The 18,922-nt window shown below is 37.8% G+C and overlaps 1 protein-coding gene and 1 pseudogene across 1 annotated transcript in view; one reads left to right on the top strand and one right to left on the bottom strand.

The window, feature by feature from the left end:
- Positions 1-14,186, bottom strand: part of LOC149146590 (uncharacterized) — a 66,593-nt gene extending 52,407 nt beyond the window's left edge. Inside the window, exon 1 of the mRNA XM_089452816.1 lies at positions 14,000-14,186. Coding sequence (XP_089308942.1) covers positions 14,000-14,186 — 187 coding nt within the window. The remainder of the gene's footprint in view (positions 1-13,999) is intronic.
- A 1,395-nt stretch (positions 14,187-15,581) lies between these two features.
- The window catches only part of LOC149146589 (CBL-interacting protein kinase 23 pseudogene), a 30,435-nt pseudogene continuing 27,094 nt past the window's right edge, over positions 15,582-18,922 (top strand).

Below are 18,922 nucleotides of genomic sequence, written 5' to 3'. Positions count from 1 at the left end.
CATTCATCAGTCTCATAAATGTACTTGGTGCATTAGTGAGTCCAAAAGGCATCACTAACCATTCATACAACCCACTATTAGTCTTGAATGCAGTCTTCCATTCATCCCCCTCTCTAATCCTTATTTGATGGTATCCACTCTTCAAATCTATCTTAGAAAAATACTTTGACCCACTCAAGCAATCCATCAAATAATCCATACGTGGTAAGGGAAATCTATACTTGATAGTAATCTTATTTATTGCTTTGGAATCGATGCACATGCGCCATTCACCATCCTTCTTGGGGCTAAGCATTGCTAGTACTACACACGGACTTAGGCTCTCCTTTATCAGTCTGTTATCTGACAACTCCTGCACCTATCTCCCAACTTCTTCATTTTCCGTGGAGTTAGCTTACATGTTTCTTTGTTTGGTAAAATTACACCAGGTATTAAATCTATGTGATGGTTGATACTTCTAATTGGTGGCAATGCACTTGGCAATTCATCAACAATAATGTTGACATAATCATTTAGCAGATTTTTAATTTCCACAGGAAAATTATCTAAATTGGTAGAAGTAAAAATTACCTTGGGTTTACCCACAACAACAAAATGCATTTCTTTCTCCTTCTTGACTTCTTACGTAAATTCTTTTCCACTAATCATCAAAACATTTTCCCCAGTCGTTCCTTTGTTTGCTCCATTGTTTAAAGGTAACAATGTATGCTTCTTCCCATCCTTCTATAAGGTACATGTGTTCCTTCTACCATCATGAACAACTCTCCTATCAAACTGTCAAGGTCTCCCCAGTAATATATGGCACACATCCATGTAGAAATTCTCCTGTAGATTAAACTGATAATGCAATGTAACTAAAGCAATATACTTAATCTACTTCTACAATCAAACTTGCGGAGGATTAATCGATTTTGAGCAAGGTAAAATAGAACACATATAACAGATGAAGAAGAAATCAATCACACATGAACACAGAAGAATACTCTGGGGAAAGCCTCAGCTAAAAACCCGATCTTTGTATTATCATACAAGCGAAAATATCTCAGGATTACACAAAGCTTTAGCTCACAAGCTATCTAGTTCTTAGTACAATCCCTCACTGCTGCTCATAGACAGAATAGAGAACACATATGCCTTTCCTATGCCCTCTAAGCCTCCTATTTCCTTGCGTAGTTTCTCCTGGGTCCTCAAGCTGCCACCTGTGTGTAATAATGCCTCACATACTACTCAAACCTCTGAAATAACTACACAATCCTCAAGGAATGAATTCCTTCTGCATGAAAGAGATATCCTCAAGGGAATATTCCTGCAACCGATAGTACACTGTCCTATCCTTTGATCTCAACTGGGTCTCTATCTGAACTGGCATGCATGAGTTATTTATGAGAGAATATTTAGTTATCTGAAGTACAATAGTTGCATGCATGCATGCATTGACTAACTGAACTCACAATCAGTTCCACAAATTGTTGGAACTAATCTAACTAGACTTAACTCAGTTAACTGAGATGACTAATTACAACTCAAAGTACAACTCATCCTGATCTCCTTAATTAAGGGATAACTTCCTCAATCAAAGGGATAACTGTTGCATGTCTTCACATATACTTCATCTTTGATTTTCTCCAAATAATTAACTCAAGGTGAATTAATTACTTATTTTACAAACAACTGCTGAGATCAAATTCAATTTTAATTCTCAATTTTAATTTAGGGACTAATTAAAATTGGAATGTATCCCGAAGTGTTATCTATAGCAATGCTATTTTTAGCATTTCTTGTTGCTATTTTCAACAATCCATTGGCATTACATCACACAATACCACATATTTATATGTACCAATCTGTATATCTACCCGACACTGTTTTTTCAGCAAGAGATGATGTCCTTTCTGCAACCAAGATACTTTGTAGGGAGTAGGGTGTACCATCTTAACCAAACCCAATTTCTCCACCGTCTCTGTAGAAAAAATATTGTCAGCGCTCCCACTATTAATCACAACCTTGTAGCATTTCTCTTTAGACTTGCACACAGTCTTGAATATACTTTTCCTTTCAGATGGTTCATTGGCTTCTTTTTCTATCTTTAGCAATACTATTTTTAACAATAAATACTCTCCCACCTCAAGTGGTCTTCTTTCCCCATGACCTGAGGGCTTTCTTCTTTTTTCTCAGCTATATTTACATTCCTTGGATTTGTTGTTTTGTTTTAAGGGCAGTCGCATGACCCATGTCCTAATTCTCCACATGTATAACACTGAATTTCCCTTCCTCAGCTTCTACCTCTAGATCCAAATCTTCCTCTACCAAAGTCTCCTCTCTATGGTGGTCAATTATGTCCCTCCTGTTTCATTTAGAGAGTTTTGGAATCTTTGTCATAGACATATTTGGGCACTGCAACCCCAATCATATATGTCCATAAACCAAGGGCTTCTGAGTCCCTAAAAGTGTTGTTTCATGCCATAAAGGAACAAGGTTAGCTGATTACATCATCTCCCAGAAGTTCTCCATGGAAAACTGCTCAGAACTGGTCAAAACTGGACCATACAGGCTGCTTAGTGCTAAGGGTACGATGCATCTCACCTGATCAGTGCAAAAAGTGCATTGCATGCTCGAAAGTCCTTCTGTAGGGTGCGATGGGTGAGAGTAGACAAATGGCAGAGACAATTTGCAAGGTTGATGATCATGGAATCTTCCAGAAACTTCTCCTGTGACACTTGCCTCTCTGAATTCACCCAAGGATGAGTAAGAGATCATGAATCTCCAAGTGGAACCAAGAACTATCAGAGGGAGGACACTAATCAAAATCCGAGAAGCTGACTCACCCCTCTACAAACATCTATATATGGATCCCTCATTCCAGAGATCCAGAGGCTGGAATCTTGTATTTTGTAAGGAAGTGCTATTGGTTTCTTGTTGGAATATCATAGTGTTGGGTGATCTAAGCTTTTCATGAGGTGAAGAAGGGTTTTCATGCTGGGAGGATGACGCTAGGTCAGATCAATGGGTTGTAATCGTCTCTTCTACTCTTTCTATTAATAAAACTATTCAAGTTTTCCTCCACATTCTCGTATGTTTGATGATATATGAATTTGTGTGGTCAATATATATCTGGTCCTATATTGTTTATGATTGTAGATCTTTGTTCTTCGATAGTGTTATGCTGCTTTGACTTTACAGGTGCTCTCTGAAGTGGGGTAAGCAAGGAAGGAGCGGCAACGATTTGTCATAAGGGAGAGGAATCAAGAAAAGGACCAAGTGCAAGACTGAGGTTGGTATTCTTTGCTCCCCTCTCATCTACTTCTCATAAAGGAAAATGAAAGTAATTTTAGTTTGTTTGTTTCTAAGATAGCTACCCGTCTTAGTGGGAATAGCAGCTCCAAGTGGACACTAGATTTCCCGATAACAAAATGGCGACTCCGCTAGGGAGCGAATAGCTTGTTTGCTTGTCTATATTTGTTTTCTTTATAAACTAAAAACAGAGCCTGAAGTTAAGCCAGCTAGCCTTCGAACTGCATTTGCTATGCAAGTGAAAAGTATATCAATTTTGCTTCAGTCTATCTTCGGGTTTTGTTTATAAATTGAACAATCGATTTGCAAACATCCTAATTTCCCTTGTGGTGGCTCAAGTAACCTCATTAGATCAGCCCCTGTGATTTATGTTTATTGAATATCATTAGCTCGACCTAAATCCCTGAACAGAGCTGCAAACTGTGACCAAGAACCAAGCTAAAGTCTCGTCACTGTACCATCGCACCCTTTCTTCTAGGAAATCTAGATGCATCGCACCTCCCGTGTGCAGTAGGTGAGATGCATCCCTGTTTTTCTGTGTAATAGGTGCGATGATCAGAAAAGGCTAATTTTTCCTCCAGACTTTGGTTTTTATTCACTCTCTTCAGCTTTATTCAGGAGTTTTGTTGTTTGTGATCAGTATACCACTTTTGAAACTCCCTTCCTTTGCATGATTCGGCCTCCATTGTACAAAGAATTGTGAATGTTTTTATGTATTGTTCACCATCTACAGTTTTCTTTTACAAAGAAGTAGCTTATTCGAACTGTCGTCTTTTGATTTGGAAGTGTCACAAGTGTCGTTTTTAGTCAAAGAAAAGAATTCTATTGTTCTTGATGGTCGATTACACTGTTACTCTTGTATTTGATTTGGATTAGTAGTTTTTCAAGTGTCAAAAGCAGTTTTCAATTCAAAATTGCAAAGTGTTGTCATTGCTTTCCTTTCATTTTTTGAAGAGAAAATTGTTAATGTTGTTGCTTTGAAAAGATAATTCAGATTTGTACTTAGCATTCTTTTTGTCATTCACACATTAAGAAGGCTGAAAACAAATACATGCATGTGCATTTTCATTTAGACTGCTTGTTGATTTTGATTTAGGACAGTGCATCTAGTGTGTGCTCTCTGCTCTACGTTGAAAGAATTTCATTTCTCTTTCCTTAGTAGCTAGGATTTTCATTGCAAAAAGAAGATTAAATGATTGTTTATCATCTTAGATTGGATTTTAGGAATCGTATATCTACATCACGCGGTGAACCTGAAAGGAAAACTTTTTAAGAAAGATCAACTATAAAATAAATTCAATGAACATAAAAATGCTTTGGAACCTAACGCAAAACATTTAGAAGTCTAGGCTAGAGACGTATTCCGGCGTCGTAAAGCCTGGTAGCTATCGCTTTCATTGTAGGTTGGGTGATTCCTTCTCTTTGAGAGGACAAGTGCTAGTATGGATTTGTGCTCCCACGTACCGTCGAGTATATATTGGGAGACCACAATAGGCTATATCCTTTATCTTTAGGAAGCCGTGTCTGCCACCCTATCGATTGCAATGCACTGAACACAACATTCGGGAAGATTGAATGCCGTACCGTAAAAAGTAATCTGCAGTTTTGCGATTGGTTTGGTAATCCCACTGTCTAGATTTCCAGAGTAGTCTCATTCGTTCCTTTTCAGACTCCTTAAAGGAAAAAGGTCCATATGAGCACTTGTCACTTCAGGCTCATTAAAAATCGAAGGCAACTAGAGTCATCTTTAGTTTTTTCTTGACTCTTAAAAATTGAAAAAGCAAGTTGTGTCAAAGCATCTAAAATTTATTTTAATCGGAATAACATCACTATTCCCTCGTTGGCCTTAGGTTGAGAAAAATGGAGTCCACCACCTAAGGATTTCCCCTTGGGAGAAATCCTATTCCTTTCTCCTCTTAGGGAGATGTTGGTGCACCTCATATGGCCACATTGTCCCTCCCAGGATTGACAATCGGCTTGCCAATATGGCTCTTCTCGGCGTCTGTCATTCAAACCACTGCCATTCCTGAGCAATAAAGTTAGCAACTAGATGATACTAGAGTTACCCCCCAACCTTCACCTTCACTTGTTTCTCCCTCCCCTCCTTCCTCTTCGTTTGATGAAGCTGGTAAAGCTAAAAACCAAGTAACTGAGAAGAAGAATAAAGGGAAGGAGAAGGAGAATAAGAAGAAGGAGCCAAAAGCAAAAAGGCGCAACCCCGCATCCTCTAGCAAAAATCCACACACTGCACCGTCAAAACCTAAATCTCCATGTGTTATTTGCAAAGGAGACCACTATCATCAATATTTTCCTTGCATCCCTCGGATCTTAAGGGACTGGTCTCCTCGTTTGCACAATTCGGTGTCGTCAACCTCTAATGATCATGTTGAGAGTACACCATCAGCTCATGAAAACGAAGCCTCTAGACAGAAAGGAAAATGTAGATTTCCTTGCAAACTATGTGAAGGAAATCATGCCGTCCACCATTGTCCCTTCCTGGATGAAGTTAAAAGAGTTTTGGATAACCGTCTTGCTTCACCGCTACGGCTTCCTCCTGGGTACAAGAAACTCTTGCCGAGTCCATCGCTAGTTGAAAATTCGACTGACACGCCTTTGTGGTCAGTCGAAGCATCTATCATTGAAGATAAAACCTCTGAGTCCACACCAGACGAAAGTCAAAAGGTCGAGGTGGCAGTCAACCCGGTCATGTCTCTGGAAGGTCTATCCTCAGATCATACCGTCAGCGAGGAGAATAAGAACGACATTATTCAAATTCTTTTTGTAAACACAGACTCCGATGAACATGGGGGCAATCTACCCATTCCTTTACAGCAGGAAGGAAGTTCGTCAGAGTCATATCCAGCCATCTATTCGGTCTCACATGCAGGAAACCTAGTCGTTTCCTTCGATTGGAATCTACTAGGCAGACCCCGTCTACCATCTAATGTACCATTCCGAATCATTGTACAAGCTTACATAATGGTCATGGTTGGTACTATCATAGATGAAGGGGCTTCTGTGAGTATCCTTTCCTCAACTGCTTGGAAAGCGCTTGGTTCACCATCGCTTCTTCCTGAGATGCGAAATCTGATAGGTTTCGACAAAGGAACCAGTCGACCATTAGGGATCCTTCCAAGTTTGCCTATAAATTTGAGAGGGAAAACCATTTATCTAAACGTAATGGTAGTCCAAGGACCTTTAGATTATAATCTACTCCTTGGGCATGACTATATTTATAGCATGGGAGCCATTGTCTCCTCACTCTTTCGAGTAATGTGTTTTCCGCATGAAGGCAGAGTGGTCTAGCTCATAGACCAGCTTTCATTCCCTGGCTCACACATAGCTAATAGTCAAATGCGATCCCTAAATGGACTTTTCATGCAAGGAATGTCTCGTCAATCTCTAGTCTACCAACCTGAAGAGCGCGAGTAATTTGGTGATCATGACTGAAACCCAGGGGGCATGCACCCTGGTCTGCTTCGGCAGGAAAACCTTGGGTATAGGGTAGGTTTCCGCGAAGGATATATGACTAGTCTCACACCCGTCCGTATAGGAAAATGGGATTAGACTGGAATAAGATACCTCCGTTAGAAGGCAGGACTTTCCCGATAGAACAAATGTTTTTTTTGCAAATTGAAAGGTAACCTGGAGAATCTACTTCTCTATACCTGGGGGCATGCAAACCTTTTGTACGCAAGTGAAAAATGACCAGCGTAACGCTAACCCCATAGTTTCGCTGACTTCAACTAATTAAGTTAGGTGAGTGGTCAGATCGACCGTTCACCTTTGTAGGGGCCAAATGTCACCGACAAAGTAAAGGAAGAATTTTCCTACCTAACCTTAGTAGTTAATTAACCCCTAGGACAGTAGTTTGTTGCTCCTAGCTTGCATGCGAGAGGCAGTGGAGCAAAGTTTCGAATGGTGCAAGCTCCTTAAAAATTGAACCTATCGATGAGACATCCTTATTATACGACTGGCATGAGTATTTTTTATGTGAAGTTCAAGCTCGTTAAAAATTAAACCTAAGCAATGAGCAAATGTTTACCCCAGAGTTTAAGCTCATTAAAAAATGAACCTATCTTCGGTAAATAACCATTGCGAATGCATTATTATCAGCTTTTGAGCCTTGGTCGTGTTCTCATCATCACCTCCACTCTGTTTTAGCCGATCATACACCTCCATTTGATTATTTACCCTTTTGAGGAACAGCTGCGACAAGTGATTCTGTTAGCCATCCTTGTGACACTGCCGTGATTGGAAAATTCCAAACCTTACCTGGAATCAGCTGCTACCCGAAAATATCCCTCGTTCCTCAAAAAATGAGTCTCCTTTAAGCTCTTTTCATCTGACTCATAAAATGTGAAAACATTGTCGAGCAATTGGCCTCTCCAGATCGTTAAAACTATCGAAAGTGCTATCCCTCCTCTAGATTTTAATCTTTTTGGACCTGAGGGATTATTACACAAAAAGATCGAGCGCTTGTCTTGTTCGGCTCGTTAAAATTATCGAAAATTCATCCCTTTCGTATTATTTTATACTTTTTCGGACTTAAGGGATTATATGACGAAAAAGGATTATTGGAGTTTCCTTTATGTCCCTTTTCAGACTCTCTAAAATTGAAAAGGACCGATTTATCTTTGTCGTTAAACTCATAAAAACTAATAGCGACAAACTTGTCCATATAGACAAGAACAAGTTTCACTGTCGCTAGACTCGTTAAAACATAGTGACGGGCTTGCCCGAAGGGCAAATTATAGAACAAGCATATGTAATCCTCCTCAAGCTTGATAAAAAATAAAGAGGTACTGGTCAGCAATGACTATGGAAAATTGGGAAGAAAACTTGAAGAAACTTTATTGGTAGCAAGTCGCTCTTGAACATGACACTTTCACTCCATGTCTGAGTCGGGTTGGGTTATTCCGTTCACCGGTCATATTACCATTGGTCCATCGTACCATCCATCTTTAGGGTTAACACTACCAATCCATTTCAGTGTCGCCGATATCTTCAAGAGAAGTCACTCAGAGAATTCACCAACCCATCTTGTGTCTCATCTGCTGCAATACATTCACGCTCCATTCTTTAATGACCACCACCCTAAACCTTGTATCAAAAGATTGTTTTCACCTCCACAAAATCATTTTCTCCGTTCCGTTCGTAGATGGGGGATTCATTAAGGCCCTCCTACGACAGGTCACTTCTTGTCGACATCAGCTCATTATCCAAGAAGCTGACCTAGGGACAACCCTTTCAGTATTTTGAAGCTTGCATGCCTCAATGGCAAGTTTCTCACTTCCGGCGACAGGTTTTCATTAATGGCCTTCGACCGAAAGATTTTGAGTGGTGTTCGACGCCAAGTCCCTCTTTCACACCACGTGAATTATACTATCATACCTTGAGGGTCGTCATCATTATCAGTGATTCATCTCGCGCCTGTTAACAGCTTACATCGTTGTTTGGTAATCAGGAAATGTCTTTCCATGTTCGACTCTAGAACATCTTTTCACATGGATCGACTTGTACTTCGGCTGAAGATTGGACGAGTTTGAAGACCTCGGATCTAGTTTCATCCATCCAGGCTGCAATATATTCAGGAAAATAAAGGCATCAAATGTACATCATTGCTGCACAGATGATCATTCGAATCAAAGGATGATGGCTTTATCAGAATCATCAATCTGCCACACAGACGATTTTTTGTCCTATGTACATGAAAATGAATTTATAAAGCTGAGCATAGGAATGCCCGCCTCAGCTAGATCATGAAAATATTATGAAGATAATGTATTGTATTGTATCTTATTATAGGTCACCTTCCAGTTCGAAAAACCTCATATCCTCATGATAAAGCATTTTACCCGACATCAAAAGATTTTCGACCTCATGCTTTAGGGGGCAATTGTTATAGACATATTTGGGAACTGCAAACCCAATCATATATGTCCATAAACCAAGGGCTTCTGAGTCCCTAAAAGTGTTGTTTCATGCCTTAAAGGAACAAGGTCAGCTGATTAATCATCTCCCAGAAGTTCTCCATGGAAAACTGCTCAGAACTGGTCAAAATTGGACCATACAGGTTGTTTAGTGCTAAGGGTGTGATGCATCTCACTTGCTCAGTGCAAAAAGTGCGATGCATACTGGAAAGCCCTTCTGTAGGGTGCAATGGGCGAGAGTAGACAAATGGCAGAGACAGTTTGTAAGGTGGATGATCATGGAATCTTCTAGAAACTTCTCCTGTGACACTTGCCTCTCTGAATTCACCTAGGGATGAGCAAGAGATCATGAATCTCCAAGTGGAACCAAGAACTATCAGAGGGAGGACACTAATCAAAATCCCAGAAGCTGACTCACCCCCCTGCAAACATCTATATATGGATCCCTCATTCCAGAGAACCAGAGGCTGGAATCTTGTATTTTGTAAGGAAGTGTTGTTGGTTTCTTGTTGGAATATCATAGTGTTGGGTGATATAAGCTTTTCATGAGGTGAAGAAGGGCTTTCATGCTGGGAGGATGACACTGGGTCAGATCAATGGGTTGTAATCCTCTCTTCTACTCTTTCTATTAATAAAACTATTCAAGTTTTCCTCCACATTATCGTATGTTTGATGATATATGCATTTGTGTGGTCAATATATATCTAGTCCTATATTGTTTATGATTGTAGATCTCTGTTCTTCAATAGTGTTATGCTGCTTTGACTTTACAGGTGCTCTTTGAAGCAGGGTAAGTAAGGAAGGAGTAGAAAAGATCTGTCAGAAGGGAGAGGAAACAAGCAAAGGACCAAGCGCAAAACTGAGGTTGATATTCTTCGCTCCCCTCTCATCTACTTCTCATAAAGGAAAACAAAAGTAGTTTTAGATTGTTTGTTTCTAAGATAGCTACCCGTCTTAGTGGGACTAGCAGCTCCAAGTGGACACTAGATTTCCCGATAACAATCTTGGTCTGGAAACTCCTCTTCCTCTTGTTGGACTTTTACCTCTGTGCTTCTAAATTTTCTTCCTCAACAATTTCTCCTTTTCCTTCAAATTTAATTGACAGTTATCTTCAACTGTCTTAAAACTTAGCAGACTGATTTCATCTTGTATATCGTATCTCAATCTGTGGATATATCTGGCTACTTTTTCCATGTCATCTCCAACATGTCTTGATCTAATGCCAAACTTATAAAACTCTTATGTGTACTGTCCAACAATCATCTCTTTCTATCTTAATTTTTGTAACTATCTGAAAAGGTTTAATTGGTAATCCTTGGGCATAAATTTATCTTTCAATTTTCTCACCATTTTATCCTACTTCTTAATCTTGAGTTTTCCCTTCCTTTCTCTAGATATTTGTAGCTCATCCCACCAAATGGCTGCATGGCCCGTCAATCTAATAGCTGAAAATTTCACATTCCTTTTATCTTCGACCTCTTCATAGTCAAAATACTTATCTAATGCACTAATCCAATCCATCAACTCTTCCACATTAAGGTTTCCTTCATACAAAGGTATTTCTACCTTTGGTATTCCACTTTCTTTTGCCAACATCTTGAGAACTTTGGCTATTTCACTTTCTTCTCCTTCTTCTTCCACATAGGATTCTTCTTAAGCACTGGCATCTCCCTCATCAGGGAATCTTCTCTGGGAAGTTTCCATCATCTCCATTCGTGTGCGAATATGTCTAATTTATTCAAGAAGTACTGCATTGGCTACAGGTCTTCCCTGACCTATGCCAACTCCTCCTCTCCTAGGTGGCATATTTGTTGAAGTTCTAAGAACAATACTCTAAACCTTGCTCTGATACCAAATGATGGCAGGATGACCCGCCAATACTCTATTCCCAAAAAATTCTCTCTCATTATTTTTTTCCAGAAACAATGCTTCTAAGTGAGGTTGGATAATTCAATTTTTGGAGGCCTTTCCCTACGCATTTTGTCGAGTTTGATGACTCAACATAAAGTAGACACACGGGGATACTTGAACCAATAATCAAAGTTCGAAATGGGCTCCTAAAAGTTGATTAAAAACACAATTCTGAATTGGCGCGACCTTTCTGTAGGCTGGCGTGACCTTTCTGTCTTAGGCGCGACCCTTTTTCTACAGGCATGATCCACGACGCAACCTTTTTGTCTGATGCGCAACCCTTTTTCTCCAGGCATGACCTTTCTGTTTCAAGCACAACCCATGGTGCGACCCTTCTATGATTGAGGTTTTTGTTTTCTTAGAGCGATTTCAAACAAGAAAACACATAGAAAATCAAGAATTCTTTAGATATATCATTGAGAAAACATGCAATTAGGATAAAATACTCATAACGCTGAGCAGATCTATAGATCAATTTCGTTTGGATGCAAAATTCCCAAAGATACACAATTTATTGGATATCAATCTACATGATTCCACCATTAAACTACAACATAATGATTTTTCATCAATTGAAGCAAACAACTTCTTGACATAAGATGATATCTAATACACCATGAAACTCTACTGAATCAATTATGGAAAGAAAAATCACTACACAGAAAATTGTTCTGGCCCTTACTCACTTGATCTACATTTAGCTTCTCTCAAAAAAATGAGTTTTTCTCTTTTTCAATGCTCCTCTCTAAATTCTAATTTCTCAAAAAATATAATCCCAATTTAATTGGCATAACACATAGCTAAGCTAACAAACTCTATCACTTCACTCCTAATTTTGGCACTCTAATAAATTTTACAAACAAATAATAAATAAGAACATTTAAGAGGTCCAATCCTCTTTAGTAAATAATTTTGACTAGTCAGGTCAAAGGTAATTTATCTCATTTGATGCTCCTGCATCAGTCCTCATCTTTTCCCATTTCCCAAAAAAACATTGTTTAGGGCCTCAAAGCAGATTTGAAAGTTCAGGACCCGAAAAACTACCAAAAGTAGAAAACTTCCAAAATAGAAAACTATGCTAGAAATTAGGAAAATAAAAGGAAAAAATGTTTGGGGTCCAAGTGGAATAGATGGGTGGCCAACAATATCCACCTAGATTAGTATATTTTGATGTTTATGGTTTATGAATCTTGTATACTAGCATAAATTTATGAATATGTTAGGATTCTATTATAAGTAATTGATCGGTCTCAATGTGGATTACACTTATAATGGTTGTAGGGAAGATCAATATGCTAATAAATCTACAATTTATAAATTTTGTCTTTTTATTAAATAAAAATAATGTTGTATAATGCTCTTCAACTGTCTCCAATATATCAATTAACCTCCCCGATTCTCAAAGAATTAATACTCATTGTAAATCAATTAGATAGGTAGATATAGAGGTAAGGATAGAAATATTATTAGAAATGATTTATAGATCAAGGTGGATACCTTGAAGGTGGACTTTGGATTCTCATGAAAGCTATTAGGTGGAGGTATGGTGTGCTCTAGCTTCTTGCTAGATTGCAGGTGGAGGCACTATGTGCTTTGGATTCCTGTAGTGTGAATCGTGTGGAGGCACTCAGGGCTTTGGATTCTTGTAGTGATTGTTGGGTGTAGCATGGTGTACTTTGGATTCCCTAAAGTGTGACTATTGGGTGAATGCACATTGTCTCCACCCAACCACACTGCAAGGAATCAAAAACTCGTCGCAATATTTTTTTAAACACACATACACTCACCCAAACCATATACATATAAGAGTATAAATACATACGAACATATTACCACTATAGCAACATATGAAAAACATATTACTGACATATTATGTAAGTATATATACCAATATATACACTAAGTGTATGTATCAACATGTTATGTTGGTATGTATACTAGCATATATACTTGGTATGCATATTGGTATATATACCAATATACTAGGGATATGTGTCTATATATTAGTATACATACCAATACAATATGTCTCTATATACACTAGTATATATGCCTATAAAATATTTGTATATATTAATATACATACACATATACCTAGTATATATTAGTATATATACAAACACATATATACATACATAATAGTCAATATATATACCATTATATGTTTGTATCTATATATATACTAGATATACATTTATGCACATTGGTATAATATGTTGGTATATATACCGATATAAATATCAACATACACTAGTACAAAATGGCTAATTAGTTACTAAAAAAATGACTAAAATTTGCATATAAACGACCATTTTTCAGTTGGTGACCAATAGTAGCTAATTTACAGTGTCTTATAATGCGACCAACTTTTAGTCATATTTAGATTAGTCATTATTTGTTTGTTTCAATTTTATCGTCTAGTAGTATATTTAGTCATAAATTTGGCTATTAATTTAGTCATTGATTTTGTTATCACTGAAATTGCTGTAGTTAAAAATTTTTAGCCTGGCTTAAAGAGTGGGTGTTTTCGCAGCGCCTGAATTCTTTTCAGCAGTTTCGCAGCGCTACCTGTTTGAGTGGTTTCGTAGCGTGCTACGAAACTGGGGATTTGTTCGAGTTTTCATTGAAGGCCCAGACTTCAGGGGTTAAACCTTGTATTCAAATGCATGAGAAGGATGGAAGCGAATGATTAAAGTGAATTATTAACTGGAACTACATCAGCAATATAAATCAAGGTGGTAATGGAGAAGTGGCTCAAGGCTTTGCTGCCTTTTCTAATACACCGGTTGCTTATTCTGTTTCCTCTTAGTCTATCATTTCAATGTTCACATAATGGTTGAAGAATGATTTGTCACCTTAAATACTGGTATTTGTGAGATCCCCAGAAGATTCCTCTGTGAGAGCGAAAATTGCAGCAGTTGCCACATTAGATGTCCTGGCAAAGAAATTTGTAGGGAACTTTCCCAGTACCTTTAGTGACTGTCTTAGTCCTGTTGTTGCAAATCTCACAGCAAATGATGTAGCCCTTTCCTCAGGTTGCTTGCATTGCATAGCTTCTTTTGTTACTGAACTGGGGCCACAAGCATTGGCTCATCTTCCTCACATTATTAAATATATCCTTAAGAAGACATGGCGGGTTTGCTTGTCTTCATATAAAGAAGCAACAGTGTCTAAGATGGCAGACTTTGAAGGGAACACAGCTTCTGGGGGAGCCTTTTTGATTTCTGTTCTTAGTGTTTTAGAAGCAATTGTGCAGAAGCTGGGCGGGTTTTTGAATCCATACTTGGAAGAAATTGTTGGTCTTTTAGTGTTGCATTCACAATTTACTACTGACTCAGGTTCAACAGTATGCACAAAGGCTGCTTCAATCCGCATTCTCATGTCTGAAAAGATCTCAGTGCGGCTTTTGCTTGATCCGATTGTTAGAGTTTATGGAAAGGCTGTAGAGAATGGAGAAGCTTCTGTTTCAGCCATTTTTGAAATGCTAGCAGTTGTCGCTTCTAAAATGGACAGACCATCTGTTGTAACTTATCATGCAAAAATATTTGAGTTATGTCTGATAGCTTTGGACCTTCGTCATATGTTTTCGAGCCTCTTACACTATTTTGGAGGATTGAACCCGCGTTATCAAAGGCAAACAGAGCGAAAAGTTGTGGAAGGACAATGGGATTTCCAAGAGCTAAGGCCGCTGCATTACTTGTATCATTTTGTCCGACAATATCCATATGGAAGAGGCGAAGGCAGATATGAAGAATGCAGTTCTGAAAGTGTTCATGTCGAAGATCGAAGAAGCTAAAAGCCAGAACCTTATCAATATGAAGGTTGAATCAATTTTGGAAGATTTGTCTTCGGGATTATTAGAGTCTATGAAGAGACACGTCTTTTGGTCCCGTGGCAAATTCATGGAATAGCTTAATGTATGGGCGCAAGTGTTTGATGAAAGAGACGTAGCTCATTATCATCGTGGCCTAGCTTCATAAGACCTCTTTTTCTACGCAAACAGGTGGCAGGGGTGATCAATAGTCACTGTTGTTATAATGAGACATCTGGCAATTCTGTTTCCAGGAATTCGTTCACTTGAAATAAAGACTTTCATTGGAAATATATGCGCTATATATCTATTTGAAGCTACGCAACAAGCTGTGATATGAACCGGTGAATGAAGCTGTGATATCTATTATAATAGCTTGATGTATGGGCGCAACTGTTTGAAGTCACTTCAAGTAGAGTTTTTTGCTGCTTGGAAGAGATCACAAGGTTGAATACGAGTTGCAAATGAATCGCCTAACAAGACAGTTCCAAAGGCGCAGAGGATTTTTCGAGCATGAGCATGTATCAGAGCAGAAAAAGATGCTCGTTGATCGAGATTTGCAAGGGGTGATCAGTAGATAAATCAGTTTAGATCTTTTCGACTCCTTCTTCATTTAACATAAGCTCGAGCTCATCATGTCAGCTCGTAGAAGAACTCTGTTAAAAGCTGTCATTCTTGGTAATAGTGCGGTGGGTAAAAATTTGCTTCTGGATACATATGGAAATCTTAAAGTATCAGATTTTGGCCTAAGTGCACTGTCTCAACAAGTCAGGGATGACGGTTTGCTTCACACTACTTGTAGAACACCCAATTATGTTGCTCCTGAGGTCATCAATGATAAAGGTTACGATGGGGCAACTGCAGACTTGTGGTCATGTGGTGTCATCCTATTTGTTTTAATGGCAGGTTACTTGCCTTTTGATGATCCAAACCTTATGACATTGTATAAAAAGATATATAAAGCAGATTTTACGTGCCCTTCATGGTTTTCTTCTGGTGCAAAGAAATTAATTACAAGGATTTTGGACCCAAACCCTAAGACACGAATTACAGTACCTGAGATTTTAGACAATGAATGGTTCAAGAAAGGTTATAAGCCACCCAAGTTTAATGAAGAAGAAGATGTAAATCTGGATGATGTTGATGCTGTTTTCAATGATTCAGAAGAACATCTTGTTACAGAAAAAAAAGGGAAACAAAACCAGAGGTGATGAATACATTTGAACTTATCTCCATGTCCCAGGGTCTCAATCTTGGCAATCTCTTTGAAATGGACATGGGTATGGTTAAGCGAGAAACGAGGTTTGCATCTAAACGCCCTGCAAACGAGATAGTATCAAAAATTGAGGAAGCTGGAAAGCCTCTTGGATTCAATGTGCAAAAGAGAAATTACAAGATGAAGATGCAAGGTTCAAAGACTGGAAGAAAGGGTCATTTGAATGTAGCTACAGAGGTATTTGAAGTAGCTCCTTCTCTTTTTATGGTTGAAGTCCGCAAGGCTGGAGGTGATACCTTGGAATTTCACAAGTTTTACAAGAACCTTTCGGCAGGCCTAAAAGTATCTCCAGAAAGCAGAGGAATCCGGGCATGCTGTTTGAGTTTGTTTTTAGGAAAAGCTATTGACATTGAAGCCTGGCAGCTAAACAGGATTATTTGCAAATTGTTGTTCATTTGTTGGAATGAGGAAGATCATTAATAAATGTAGCACAGTGTTAGCAGAAAACCAGTGAGGGGGACTGTGTTTTTAAATCACACAGCAGTTTCGTAGCGCGCTACGAAACTGCTGTAGGTGATGATTTAAAGCGCAGGGCAGTTAGTGTGATACTGTGAGCAGCTAGTTTGACACGGTGAGCGGGAGTTGAGGAAGAAGAACAGCTGTCTATCAAATACCACCTACAGCACATCAGAAGCCTGGCATCATTCCATATTTGGGGTTATTAAAACATTTGGGGAGCAGGCTGCTATACTTTAGGAGAATGTTGGGAGACAGAAGCCGACAAATAGGAGCACACCTTCTGGTCATTAAATGAGGCATCAGTGCTTTCAAGCATCCCAAGTCAGCATTCATCGCATCTGTAAGCTCAACCATCTCAACTTAACTAAAGGAGGACAGCTGTCACAGCATTCAAGAAAGCATCAAGCCTGCGAGGAGAAAAGAATTAGTGTTTTAGTTTGATTTGAACTTTATGTAATTACAGCCCAGCATGTTTGTAATTAATGCATTAGTTAGTAGCATGTAGGAGTAGTTAATAGGGCTTTCGAGCTCCCTCTAGAAAGGGAGGAATGTATTCATATAAATAGAGGAAATTAGGATGTAAAGGGGGTTGGATACTTAATAGAAAAACAGTGTTGCTTTGGGCCATTGTAAGACCTTTTTGACAGTAATAGTAAAACAGAGTTATTCTCTTCTCAAGATTCTCGAAGGATTGTCATGATCAAATGTAGTGATGATGTGTTAGACTTTGTGTTATTTTATGGTTTTGTTGTATGCAATCACTCAGAATTCATAATTATATGCTCTGACTTCCTGTGTATACAGCAAGCTATGTGTTGGTGGAATATGTTTGACATGTAATGCTAAGAGCCTTGATTTCCATGAGGTCACTGTGTTTTCCTTGTTTACTTGATATTATAGACTCCATAGCCCAATGAGAGCCAGTTTGATGTGTTTCCAACCAGTTATACTTTCATAAGTGAATAAAGAGTTAGCCATCTAGTGTTTGAAGGATTTTATCAAGAGTTGTGAGAGAGCCCTCTCTGATTAGGAAGGCTAATTCCTAATCTAAAGTATGGTCTGAAACAGTTACATGAAACTTGGCTTGGTTGCAGCCCCTAGTACTGGTTTTGTGATAACAGATTTTGTCATTAATTGTCACAATTAATGACCAAATACATAGCAAAATATACTGCTAGATGATCACTTTAGAAAACTAGTTAATGACCAAAAAAATATGACCAAAATATTCATCGTGTTATAAGATACTATAAATTAGCTACTAATAGTCATTATATGCAAATTTTAGTCATCATTTGAAATCAATTAATGACCAAAGAAATATTACTAAATTTTAGTCATGTTATAAGGTACTGTAAATTAGCCTACTAATAATAGTATGTATGCAAAATTTAGTCATTATCTATAATTGCAAATTTATCATTTACGGTAGTTATTTATCTTTTTTTGGTAGTTTCATATTCATTATATAAATGACTAATTTAGTAGTTTATATTCATTTCATTTACTTTGATTAATAATCAATTAAAAATGACTAATTTAGTCATTGTATAGTCATTTTATTTGTGTTCATCATTAATCAATATAAACTACAAATTTAGTACTTTTAAATTGATTTTATGTGTTCATTATTAATGAACATAATAATTAATTAATATGATTTTACGACTAAATTTAAAAAATGGCACACAATATGCATATTCATCTAATATGAAAACACAAAATTACATATGTCAACTACAACACTAAATAATATCAAGTACAATTATAAATAATTTAAACCACATAAATTATTATATAAAATGTTAAGTATTACATTATGAGTTTCCCACTTAATATTGGTTGGACTACAATTTACACATGAAATATTATTTCATCACTTCCAAACAGTATCATTGCATTGCCAAGACATTGCAGGTGAATTCACCAACTATAAAGACTTCACCATCAGTCTGTATATTTGTGTCTCATGAAGGATATTAGCTTTAAGGGTATCAATAGACTGATTCTCTTCTCTCTCTCTCTTCTTTACATTTGTCGCTAAAGTGTTATTGTCCTCTTTCTTCAATTCTTGCTTCTTACCATCAATACTAAAAAAAGATACAATGCAGAGTATAAGATATGAAAGACAATGAAAATTGGAATATAAACTAAAGTAGACTATAAAATATTTATATGACATATACCTCAACATCAGCAATGTCAATGTCATTTTTCCCCAGAAAAGAAAGAAACTCGAAT

Source organism: Pinus tabuliformis, chromosome X, assembly GCF_031772625.1.
Source record: "Pinus tabuliformis cultivar Carrire ecotype Pingquan chromosome X, CPIR1, whole genome shotgun sequence".
Classification (NCBI taxonomy): Eukaryota; Viridiplantae; Streptophyta; class Pinopsida; order Pinales; family Pinaceae; genus Pinus; species Pinus tabuliformis.
The sequence above is the reverse complement of the archived record's forward strand: the minus strand, read 5'-3'. Positions and strand labels throughout refer to the sequence as shown.